At 53.0% G+C, this 12769-nt stretch overlaps 1 protein-coding gene across 2 annotated transcripts in view; it reads right to left on the bottom strand.

Moving 5' to 3' along the window:
- Positions 1-10465, bottom strand: part of LHX4 (LIM homeobox 4) — a 47504-nt gene extending 37039 nt beyond the window's left edge. Inside the window, exon 1 of one of the 2 annotated variants that reach the window (XM_037737052.1) lies at positions 10119-10465. In XM_037737052.1, the coding sequence (XP_037592980.1) occupies positions 10119-10194 (76 nt within the window). In that variant the 5' untranslated portion in view covers positions 10195-10465. Of the gene's footprint in view, positions 1-4262; positions 4348-10118 lie in introns of those variants that run through there. The other variant, XM_037737053.1, reaches the window with a different exon arrangement.
- Positions 10466-12769: the final 2304 nt, after the last annotated feature.

The raw sequence follows: 12769 nt of genomic DNA, 5'->3' as shown, positions 1-12769 counted from the left end.
CAAAGGAAGAGACTATTTCTTACTTGATAAGAAATGGCTACAGACGCTTCCCCAGTAGCCAGAATCTACTTCTTCATCAAGGAAGTTTTAAAACTCACAGTATGATGGCCAGCCCTCAAACCACCTGACGCGTCGTGGTAGGGGCACACTGGGCTTATTTTTAGAGTGGCCCATCAGAAACTGGATTCCATTTTTAAATCCCCAAATTCCTCCATTAGTCGTTTCTGAAAGCTGGGAAATGGAAGAGATCAAAAGGTCTGCTGTGATCTGTGGCAGACCAAACTGCCCACGCCCCTCTGGTGAGGATAAGAAATACTGTGCATTTGTATTCCCCACTCACGTTTCTTTCATTTCCAAGAAAATGCTCTCAAGGAACCAGGGGCCACCATGAAACATTTCATGGAGGGTTTGTGTTTGTTTGATCGATTTTAATTATTTGAAAAATTGTGTTTTCTATCCCCTTGGTCACGGGAGATCAAAAGGGTAAAGGAAAAAAATTTCCACTAAAGAGACTAAAATGAGAGCCAACATATCTGACAATGACGTCTCAAATGTATCTAAAAAAAAAAAGGCATCTTTCTGGGGAAAGGAATCAGAATTTCAGATATTTCCATTGGAATCACAATGCTATGCACTAAATATTTTTAAGAAATCAAGTTACTTTGTAGTGATAGGTAACGTTTAGGCCAGGCATGGTGGCTCACACCTGTAATCCCAGCACTTTGGGAGGCCAAGGTGGGAGGATCACTTGAACCCAGAAGTTCAAGACCAGTCTGGGCAACATAGTGAGACCTTATCTCTATTATAATAGTTTTAAAAGGGAATATTTATTTATGCTCTGAGACCAGATTAACACTTTGTAAAATTTGTGCTTTGATGTGCCACCTTGCCTCCTGTGAGGCTTTTGCTCTTTAACTCCCTTTTGGACCAAGTGTTCTTTTTGTTTCATGCTTTGACTTGACAGCCTAATGCTCAGGACATAGCTTTTCTTGCTCCTTTCGAGAAAGGGAGCTGGGTCCATGGGAGTCTCTTCCAGGGCTCCCTGTTTGCACACCCCATAATATTCCCGCTCTGGTAACCATCCTCTTGGGACAGCCACCTGCGCTCCAGGGGGGGCTCTGTCTGTGAAGTGGGAGCTGTGGTCCCAGTCTCTGGGTCCCTTAAGATCACCAGCACTCCAAACTTGGCGAAGTACTTTCACATCGGCACGCTCACTCCCTCCTCCCAGACGTCTTGTGAAGCAGACGTTGCCTGTTGTCTTCGTTTAAAAGGTTCTGAGAATAAGGGTACACAGCTGGGGGCCGAATTAGGACTAAACTTTTTTCCCTGGGTCTGATGGCTTCCACCTGTGCTCAACCAAAGCCACCTCCATCTGGGATCCCAAAACCTTTTTGCTGATTTCCCTCCAGAAGTAAGTAGTTTTTTGAGCTCTGTCTCAGATAACATTTGGCCAATATACATTTCCAAAAACATTTAATTGTATTTATTTGTTAAGTTTCTTTACTGACTACTAACTGAAAAGCAGACAGCAAATGGGGCTTTAAGGAATCACATATGCAGTTGAAAAATTATGCAAATGTTTTTCTTGAAATTTTCCATTCCTTTCCCACAGGTAAGGAAAAGTAAACAACAGTCACATTGTGGACATTGCTAGTCTGTTGCCTCAGGTTCCCTGAGAAAGAAGGAAGACGGGTTTTCTAAAGGTGGGCTTGGGAAATACTGTCAGTGGGGGGAAAGGGGTTCATTAATTTAGTCTGGGAATGACTAGTTCTAAAATACATCAACAAGGTGAAACCACAGGACATTCCAAGTTATGGCACGCCTGCCTAAACACACGCCTGAGTTCTGAAATATGCAAGTCAAAGATTTATAACGGAGGTATAGCTAAATTAAAATTAAGAGATTACTGGATAAATATTTCAAAAATAAACTTTCCAGTTCAAAGTAGCCGCCATCACCGCTTACGATAAAATCCTGTCTTCTGCTCATAACCCCCCTTTTAAATCACCTGGTAATTGTGACCAAAGGAACCAAGGCCTGAGGCCCACGTCTCAGTTTTCCACGACAAATCTTGTGTGCAACCCTTCACCAACCCTGGCTCTTTGTCATTAAAGAATATTCATTTTTTGTTGAACAATTTATAGTTCCTGTTTTGATATTTTCACTTATTCTAAATCAGCATATCTTGAGATAACAATTTTCCAAATGTTTTTTAAAAATTCCTCAAGGGATTTTCACAACCTAGTAATAATATTCTCATAAACAACACAGCTAAAGCACAAAATTCCAACATTAATTCTTTAAAACTTAAAGAGAAAAGGCACATTGAACATCAAGGTATTTTATGATGGTGACAGCGGCATTCAACAGAGAGCCGGGCCAGCTACAAAAATATTGGAAAAATTCTAATTTTAAAAACCGGCATCACATTTAAGGTAAATCATAGTCTCTATCATATTCACTGGCATGTTTTAAAATGCATCAATGTACTCAAGTCTGTTTTTCTAATTTCTTGGTTTTTGTCTTGACAAATGACTAGCAACTAGAAAAAAAGAAAATCCTTCTCATATCACAATCGCACCGAAAGCCATCCTTTCCCTCCGCTTGCTTTCCGGAATTCTGCCCACAGTTTTATTTGGTGGTGTGGGGGTGCCTTTGAAAATCTCCTTTGTTCTTTTTTGGCTTAGACAGTCAAAAATAGTGACCTCTTCAATAAAAGAGCAAATAAAAGAGTAAACTGGAGATAATTTCGATGTTATCATTTTAAGGCTGTAATTTGGGTAATATTTTAACAGAAGTTGTTCACTAACACATGAAACACACAATGTAAATATGTATTTGCAGGGATAAGATTATCTTCTAGGTGGTATATTGTCATGTAATTCATATTCTTCAGTAGGATATCAAATGTTCTCAGTAATTGCAAATAAAACAGAAAATTGCATTAGACAAATCCATGTTCGTATACGGAAATGTTGTAGACATATCTATTTCCACTTATTTTCACATCTAATCACTGCTGCATCTCTACAATGTATTTTTCTAATGTCTCACTCTGTAACAATATTCCATATGTTTGGCACTCTTTCCCTCATAACAAGAAACTTTCAATTAATTTGGCTGCAAGCTTCGTCTCTATTAAGCTATTCCCAGAACCAATCCCTTAACCCCCTAACATTATAATCAAAGCAAATTATACTTTAAAGGCGTTTGGGGGTGAGGTACTGCAGTAAAACATCTGTGGCTAGACCCAGACTGACAGAGGGAACAGGGTGGGAGATCTGAGAAAAGAAATCCACCAAAATTACAGCAGGAGGCAGGACTAGCTCCCAACTCGACTCTCCAGTCAGCCACTCATACAGTTAACCCCAAAGTACATTTTCCAAGAGCAAGTCCAATTCATTTTCACCAATGAAACCCAACCTGTCCACCTACCCCAAGAGCAGTGCCTCAAAACGGTTGATTTGTGCTCCGCTTTGATCAGGGATCCTGTAAAACTGAGGACTAAATAAGGTAAAACCTCACAGTGGCATCTAATTTTAGCTGATTTCTTCTACCACAGACAGTAAGAGCCCAGCTCCAGGGCAGCTTCTCGCCTATACACAGCACCTGTGCTTCCCACCCAGGGCACCTAGAGAGATGGATCCACCACTGCGCAGCCCGCAGGACCCACGACCCCCCAGTAAAACCCCTGTGCCATGAATTCCTGCACAATCCCTTGTTTCTACCTGCAAATATTTTGCAAAGGAAGGACGCGATAGACAGAAGAAGTGGGGTGGAGAAGGAGGGAGGGAGAAAGAGAAATTCAAGCCCCCAGACCGCGATGGAATTTTACTACAAGCATTGGACCCTATTCGCCCACATCTCTTACGGGCTTGTTAACACTCATTTCAGGAAGGGAGAAAGGCAAAACACTGCTACAAAGTAAACCCCCTCAAGGGCACCCCAGCCCGCCCTCTCCAAGTCCAGCCGTCTATGCTGTAATGTATTTGGTGCTGCAACAGCAAACTGCTGCTTCAGTCTGTCTCCAACCTTGGATTTCTCAAAGTGGGTAATACTCCTTTTGTCCTCTCTTCAGCTAAACTGGTTCCCAGTCCCTATTCGTTCCAAAGCTTCTCAGCTCTATTCCAGAAAAATTTCCCCAATTGAAAGAAGAGGTACAAGGTCCCTTCATCCAGTTCTGCCCACCCTCCCCCATCCACAACTCTTCAATAGGAAGAGGACACAAGTTTCCCAGCCAGAGAAATCCACCAAATACCTACCATTCCTGCCCAAAACAAGAGGCTCAAAGCAGACTTCAAAAAAGGCATCAGAAATTACGGTTAATTCCTGTTAACTAATTTTCCATCCCTGCAGCACTGCAAGCCCCAGCCTCCTTCCCCCAGCTCCTCCCTCTCCTCCCAGCACTGGGGTCTCTGGCTTCAGTCTGCTAATGCGGGTGCTAAGTAAGCACTAATTGACTGTAACACAGAGTGAAAGGGCATTAAAATCCGAGGCAACTGGGAAGTTAGGACAATGCAAATATTTAGGACTTGAGGCTGTCTACACCTGGCCAGCGGGGTCATCGGGTCACTGTTCAAAATACAAGGTGCCCCTGTGGCCCGAGTTTTTGTCTACTCAATGGAAAGAAATTGCTTTGCCGGTTTCCCGGCTCTTCCACCCCCACCCTACCCCTAGGAGCCTGTAAAAATGGACCCTGGTATTTGCAGACCTGCAGGCGGTCTCCAAGACGTCTCGAGGGCTCGCGCAGCCCTAATCCTCACAGCATTTAGTCTACATTCTTGCCTTAACCCCCCTTTGTTTTTGGCGTGTCAAGGGGCAGGTGCAGATACACCTAGCTTCGGTCGTCCTTCCTTCAACTTCCTGCCGCTCCCGGTTTTATCCCTCCACGGCTTTTCTAGCAACTCATTTCCTTCTTCATTAGTTTCACCCTTCAGATCCCTTTGAAAGACACATTGGTCCCGCCCTCTAATAATAATAATAATAATAATAATAAAGGGCCTATCCTGCACAAAGCCAACCACCTGAGACACAGGGATGTGCCTGGTCCCAGTCCAGCCGCGGCCTCTGGTGCGGTGGGTGCACCCGGTGGCCCGCACCACCTCGCCTTCCCCGGCGACGCACAGTGCCACCAACTCCCTCCACTGGTCGATTTTAATTGACATCTTCGGCCGCCTAGGTAGAGACTCTATCTCATGAGCCTGACACATTTCCAGAGCTCGTCAAGGTCCGCTAAGCTGGGGAACCGAGCGGGGAGCCGAGGCTCGAACACCCGCCAAGAACGCGCGGGCCCGGTAGACCCGCCAGCGGCCTCCCCTCTCCCAGGAGGAGGAACCCCTTCAAAAATGGGAGCATCCCTCTCCCAGGGTTAAACAGTCACAGAAGCCTCAAGCCGCCGGGATTGGGGTTTAATTTTGTCCTTCCAAGGGCTTGGAACGAAATGGGCCTGGAGAGGGAGAGAGGTTTCCACCCCGCCTCCTCTTAATGGGCGTCCCGTCCGCACTCGCGCGCGTCGCGCCTATCCTTGCGGGAAAAGTCCCTGCCACCACTCTAAAGGGCGGCAAAGGGGTCCCAGGCCGGGCTAATTCCAGCTCAGTCGGACCTCGGGGTTACCTGAGAGAATAAGCTCCGAAAACCAGCGCAAACCCCTGGGCGGATGGAGGGAAAGGGCCAAGGCGCAGGAACGCCTATTGCGCCGTGCGTCGGACAGAGAGGTGGTCCCTCCCTTGCCCCATTCTTGGCTGCGACCTTTACCCACGGCTGCGGGACGCGGTGCGCGGAAAGCCTGCTCCCGCAGAGGGCAGCCCTGTCCACATCTGCCGCCACCGGCGAGCCCCGCAAAACCCAGAGCGCGCCGGGATTCCCCGGCAAGTGCCCAGGATCGTGCGCCGCCCGCGGGTGCGCAGCAAACGCTCATTTAAATAATCCGTCGTCTGTTCCCCGGGCCACCCAGGCCTGCGTCTGCCCGCGGGGCGAGGAGCCCTGCCCCGGTCGCAGTGAGGTCGTTCGGGTCGCGCTCCCAGACCTTAGGACGCCACTCCCGCCCAGCCCTGCGCAGCCCCGCCTAGCTCTGGTTTGCGAAAGCCCGGACCTCCGCCAACCGCGGAAATAAACTCGAGTTAAGATTTGCTTCTTCTCAGTCCCGACTTTACCACTTCACGGATACTGGGGACCGCTCAGTATAGACCTTTGCCCCTCACCTGCTGCACCTGCGTGCTCCGTGTCCGGCTTTAACAGTTCTGCATGCTGAGCGCCCTGGGATCGCGGCTTCCCAAGCTTCCCTCGGTGCTCAGGACCCTCTCCGATTTCAAGGCCATGGAAAAGAGGAGGCTGGAGCCCTCTCGCCCCTTGGGAGTCCTCGGCCATCCGCTGTCCCAAGCGGGGCGCTGCCGCGCACACCCGAGTTTCTCCAAATTCCCTTCTATGTGGTACGCAGATCAGGTCGGGGGCTGAGACGGGATCCTAGCAGTTAGGACATCGGAACCCCCAACTTATCAGGCCCGAATCGGCCGGCGGGGACAGTCGGCCTCGTCTGTAAAAACTGTCTTGCGCCTGAGAATATTCTTGCGACGCAGGGAAGGAGGTCTATGGTGCCCACGGCTGTTGTATCTGAATGTTGGGAATATGACAGACTCTCAATCGATTTCATTCATATACGGTATATATTAGTGTGTGTGTTTTTCTCGAACAAGGAGACAAAGCAGGAATGGAAAGAAGAGCGAACAGCACCGGCGTTTGAGCGGGCTCCTGGCTTGGGCAGTGAATCCATCCCACTCCCTTAAGGAACCGCCTGCAAAAAGGACGGTCGACAACCCCCGGGGCTCGGACCCACGAAGCGACCTGCGCTGGGACATTTACACCCAAGCACCCAGGAGGAGCCCCAGCAGGGGAAGTACCAGAGAAGTCCTTCACCCGACCCTACCAAACACAAAATAAAATACCCTCTTCCTACAGCTTCGGGGTTTGCCAGAGCTTGTCGGAAGCATTTTAGGAGACAAGGAAGGGACGGAGACCCCAGGCCTGCATTCCATTTTCCACCCCCAGCCGATACTCCGTGAGGCTCCTCCTCCTCCCATGGGGGCTGCCCTCTCCCGCACCAGCGAGCCGGGCCACGGGCGTCCTTTCCCTCGGTGCCTGGGGAGACTACGTGGCCGATGGGTCAAAATCGAAGCACATAAAACGCCCCACCTTTCTATAGGCCCCATGCTTTTCGTTTTACGGCGTCTCCTCAGCGGGCACGGCCGGTCAGCAGGGCCCCGACGAGGGGAGGAGACTGCTGAGGTCCAGGGAGAGAGTTTTGGAAGCGGCTCAGCGGGGACTCTCACCGCACCCCAAGGGGCCCTGGGTCGGCCCCTCGGATCTTGATGTCCCTACAGCCCGGAAGGCAGCGGGACGCGCTGTCGGTGTTGGCTGTAGGGACAGCTGTAGGGCTGTCGGAGCAACAAGGCCCGCACTGCGAGCCGCACGACCAAGGTGCGGTAAAAAACCAGGAGGGCGAAAGCGCAAATGGCGAGTCCGCACGGGAGCCAGCGGAGCGGGAGGCGGGGACAGAGTGGCAAGGAAGAGGCCAAGTCTGGAACAAGACTAGCGAAGACAGAAAAATTATTTCATCAGTTTTCCTAAAGAGGATGCACCTCACCCATCCCCAAATAAGCATAAGAATAGTCCAGCTGCCGCCGAAATAAGCTGAATTTAAATGCCCCTCGAGGGGAGGGCACTAGAGGCACGGAGCTTGGAGACACCTAGACCTGCGCCACCAGGTGCTCCATTCGTGGTGACTCCGTGTGATGAAGAAGCCAACATGTCTGTGTTGAGGAGGAAACCCAAAACCTTCTAGGCGGTGACTGGAGGGACCCCAGTGGGAGAGCCTTTCTTTTGTCTCCCCTCCCCTAGGGTTTAAGAGCCTACTGTTCCGGGAGGCCCAAGGGTGTGCCCCACAACCCCTCCTGCTTCCCCCCTTCTTAGGCCACAGGGCCCAATCCCAAGATGGTTGTGTACATGTGGGTGAGGGGACCATGCCTCACCTATCCCCTGGTCCCAGCACCTACAGCAACAGCCAGTGGCCAGATCTGCTGCAAGGGAAGGTACAATCCATTCACATTCCAAGAGGAAATAAAAGGTGGATCCGGAAATCTTCAGGTAACAGTCCCCTCAATTTTGGCCGATGCCTCCTCCAACCAAGGCCACAAAACCCAGACAAAAGGGAGGACTGACCACCCCCTCTAGGTTAGACATTGCCTCGATGGGCCATGTATACCTCAAGTTTTCCACCGTGTGACCTAGACTCAGCCTTGGCAAACTGTAGCTCTGAGTTCTGGGCATTTTGGGAAAGCGACTCCCTGACATGGAACATTAAAGTTCTCTCTAAACAACAGGAGCAAAGTGTCACTCATCAGTGTCACTCATCACAAGAAAGGCCGTCAGAACAGAGACCATCGTCCTTCATCTCGGTCCCAACAGACAGGTCACCCACGGACCACAGCCAGAAGAGCACAGACGTACTGGGTACCAAGGACACTAGTAACACACACACCCTTCCCCCACTCACGCAAGCTCCTCACTCTCGCAGAGCTACAAGCAGCTTAACGACTCGGTGCACCTTTGCCAGGGTTTCTGTTTGTGCAGGGGCTGAGAACCCACTCTGTCCCTACCGGTGTGCGGGGATGCCTTCTATAGAAACATCTTAGTAAACTCCCCAAGGCTCAGCACAGACGTGGGACTGTTTGCCAGCAGTTGACACAAAAACACACAAAGAATAACTATAGAATACAGCCAAGAAACAATCTAAATAGGCTTGGATGAAGCTATCCTTTTCTAGTCCCTTCTCAAAAACTTCCCAGAGAAGCCCAGGGTACGCGCTCTTCAGCCTGCCCTCCCAGGTCTCGCCGGACAGAAACCCTGCCATGGAGAGCCGAGGCGCAGGAGGGCGCGCTCGTGCGTCCTAGTTTGTAGGTAGTTACCATCCCTGGGTGAGCCGGCCCTTACTTAAAGTAAACCCCGAAGACTTAGCTACCGCACCACAAAAGAAGTCGAAGGCGGAGCGAGGGACTCTTTGGTCTCTCCAGGGTGCCTGGGGCGCCCTGCTGAGCGTGCGAGCCACCGGGGCAGGACTCTCCCGGAGCTCGCCTTGCGCGCGCGACAATTTGGCACCTGTTCTGGCCTCCGCACAGATTCTCTCTCGCGGACTCTCGGCTCAGGAGTGAAGGACAGAGACGGATTCCCTTCTGAAAAATCTCTGCGCGCGCACACCCATACACATAAAGAGACTTGGGGATAAACACACTCCGAGCTCCCGCCGCCTAGCTAATTTCGGGCGCGGGAAGAAAGCAGCAGGGCAGGCTAGCAAAGCGCGCACATACCCCCATCTCTACCCCTCCAAACCAGAGCCATCCTGAGCACCTGCCCTCGAGTGCTCGAAGGCAGAACCCTGAATTCACAACTTCGCGCGAGTGCTTCTCCCTCGCCTGGATTCCTAGGTTAGCTGGAATGCAGCGAGCAGATTCCCTCGTGAGCAGATTCCCTCATCAGGAGCAGTCAGTCCCCGGCGGCGCACACGGCGGGTGCCGCCGGCAGTAGCTGCTGGGGATGCACCGGCGTGCACGCCCCGGGCGCGGGCCGCAGGGACTAAGAGTGTGGCTGGGGCTTCTCTGCCGCCAGCCTCGGGGGCGAGAGACACGCTCTCCAACTTCCCGCCAGCTGGGGTGAAGTTGCACTAGCGGTCCCGCCAGCGTTAACCATCCAGCTGGGGAAAGAAGATTTGGGGGGGACCACCCTCGCTCTCAGGCCTGGCCTACAGCTCGTACCCCTGGGTGTCCCCAAACAGCACTCTCCCTAGTGTTCCAAGGAAAGCCACAGGCTGGAGATGCAGGGTTCGGTACTCGGTACTCAGCTCGCCTCAAGCATTATCCAGGAGGCAATTACATTCGGCCCAAAAAAGCCAAGAGCCTGGCCCCTGAAACGCACTCTGGCCGGCGCCCCAGCCCTGTGACCGCCTCTGCGCCCCGGCCGCCGGCCCCTCCCGGCCAGGGCCACCAGCGGCGTCCGGCCCGCCCCGCAGCTGCTGAGGCTTGCTACCTGTCTTGTTAGAATTAAATCAGCGAGAAAGGGGGGTGTCTTACGTTGCATCGGCACACCTAGCATCTCCGGGAGCCCCTTGACAGCCCCCTCCGCGGGGACAGTCGCACTCTGCATCATCTCGGAGCGAGAGCCAGCGAGTCGCAGTCTACGGAGATCTCTTGCTCTCTCGCTCTAGCTCGATTCAAAAATTTCAAAATAATAATTAAAACCCCAAGCAGGCCGCTGGAGTCGCGGTGGAAACCGGGCCCTCCGCCTCTCCGGAAGGACTCCACAGGCTGGCCGGCCCCCTCCCCCCGCCAGTCCCCAGTCTGTTTCCAGTCCCTTTGATCTCGCTCTCCGGGGTTGGTGCACATCCCAGGTTGAGACGCTGTTGCTGCAGCTCTGGCTTTTTTCCTCTCCTCCCTCCCCCGCCCGCTCCTTCCCCCTCCCCCTCCACCCTTCGCGTGCCGGCCGCCCGGGAGGCCGCGGTCACCCGGGCGTTTTGATTCATTCACACTGCAGGAGCGGCCGTGACGTCGCTTTCCGCAGGGAGGCCCGCCCTTCGGCACATCCCCCCACCAGTCGGCGGGCCGCCGACCCCGGCGGGACTGGGGGTCCCAGCGCCCCAAGTGAGGCCGGGGGGCGGGGCGGCAGGGAGCGGGGCGGGGCCTCGCAGGCCTGCACCCCCGCCTCTGCCCAGCCGTGCGGGCTCGCGCCCCGGGTATAAATCCTGAGGCTAGCCCACCGCGGCAGCAGGTGGTCGGAGACGGCGGCGCCCGGGGCTTGCGCGTCTCCACGGGTTCCAAACTCGCGCGGCTCGTGTCCTCCTTACTCCTCCGTTCGGTCCCGTGGTGGGGCGGGGCAGTGGCCGGGGCCGGGCGGGGCAGGCGGTCGGGAGGCCGGGGCCGCGTTGCCTGTCTTCGCCTTGCGCGCTCTCGGGCCCCGGCTTCTCTCCGCCGGACGGAGCGCGCTCCGTAACCGGATGACTACATCCATCTTCCTCCTCCTCTTCTCCCCTAGCCAATTCCTTTCCCGCCGGCACTTCCCAGCCCCAACTCTCTCTCCCCCGCGTCTGGCTGAGGCTGGGCCAGGGACAACCCGTACTCGGCTCGGAACGCGCGAGTGACGCGGCGGGCTGCGGCGGCCCGGGTCGGGGAAGGCGGCCAGCGGCCGTGCGCGGAGGTGGCGGGGCTCAGGCCCCCCGCGCGCGCCCCCGCGGACCGCAGCCGGAGTCCGCACTTGCCTCCAGCTCCGCCGGGCATGGGCCCTAAGCCAAACGCCGGTGGGGTCTCCCCGGCTGCCCCGCCGCCGGCCGCCCAGCTCGGCCCTTTCCTGCGTCCCCAGAGCCCGCCCTGCCTCTCTGGCTGCCACCGCGGGCGCTTTGAACCGTCCCCGACCTCGTGCGTGCAGGGCGGCAGCGAGCACACGGACGCCCGGGCTGACCTGCCACAGGGCTTGTGATGCTTACTGTATTTACGAGACGCAAGTAGAGAGAGAAACGCTTAAATTCTCAAAATGAGTTTCTGACGGAAATACAACAGAAGGCCCAACGCTGGGACGAGGGCTCCTCTGACGCCCCATCAGGCGCTCGACGCCTCCGGGCTCCAGGCACAGCAAGCCCACCCCGCCTGCCCCAGACCCACCCGCTCTCCTGCCCCCAGCCCCCATGGCATTTCCTTCCTGAAATTCAGACAGACGCGTCCTTCCAGCCTAGTGGGGTTCAGCTTAGGCGGGAAGGGGGACTGTGTGCCCTCCCCAGCCTTCCAGAACCTTCCCTCCTCTTTCCCCTGGCATCATCTCCAAACAAGGGACACCTGCTCACCTTTCAGGGTTGGTGAGGCAGGAGCCTGGGGCGGGGGAGAATGGCCTGGTAGACCGCGCTGCTTAGCATGTGTCTCCAGTGAGGTCACGGTGACTTCCGTGTATCCTGGTACAGGGTTGGCATCATCTCTTCTCCTGTTTACCTGCGAGGTGACTCCAGTGCGCGAGACAATGTACGACGCAAGAAGAAAAAAGCAAAAGAACACTTTTAGTGTTTACCAAAATGTTTTCTGTAGAAATGTAACTAGTAAGCAAACAGGGGAAAATGCCAGCCTCATTTGCAGTGAATGACACTCAAGACAAAACCACACGTGCATACCTCTTTCTGTTTGTGAGATGACTGACTCAGAGGGGCGGGGGGCGTCCTAGAGTTCAGAGCTGGCGAAGGGGCTTGGACACTGGAACTCTCACCGACACTGCTGGATGCTTATAAACTTAACCTCCGTTTGGAAAGCACTGTGGCAATATGTGTCAAACTCATAATTTTTTGATACCCTTTAGTTCATGTAGTACTGCTTTTGAATGTCTATTCCATGGAAATAATCTAGCATATTTTTAATAAAAGTTTCTTGCATGAAGATGTTTATTATGGCATCATGTTTTGTAGAAAAATAACCTAAGTAGCCAACAAAAGAACAGTGGCTTAGGGAAGTAGATGAAATTGTTTGGTAGTGTGTTAGGGAATCATTGAAACCAATTACGAAACCCAGTAACATGGGGATCCTTGTGAAATACTATTTTTTTTTTTAAAGCACAATGCAATAGCGTAGGATTAAAAGTATGTAAAAATGTTAGTCAAATGTAAGAGCAGTGATAATACCCATTGTTGGTTGGGCTGTGGGGAAATTAGAAAACAGTTTCCTCGTGGGAATTGCCAAGAGGGGAAATATCT

The sequence above is a fragment of the Cebus imitator genome, unplaced genomic scaffold (assembly GCF_001604975.1).
Source record: "Cebus imitator isolate Cc_AM_T3 unplaced genomic scaffold, Cebus_imitator-1.0 Scaffold33, whole genome shotgun sequence".
In the NCBI taxonomy this organism is placed as follows: Eukaryota; Metazoa; Chordata; class Mammalia; order Primates; family Cebidae; genus Cebus; species Cebus imitator.
Note: the sequence above shows the minus strand (reverse complement) of the source record. Positions and strands in the feature narration are given on the sequence as shown.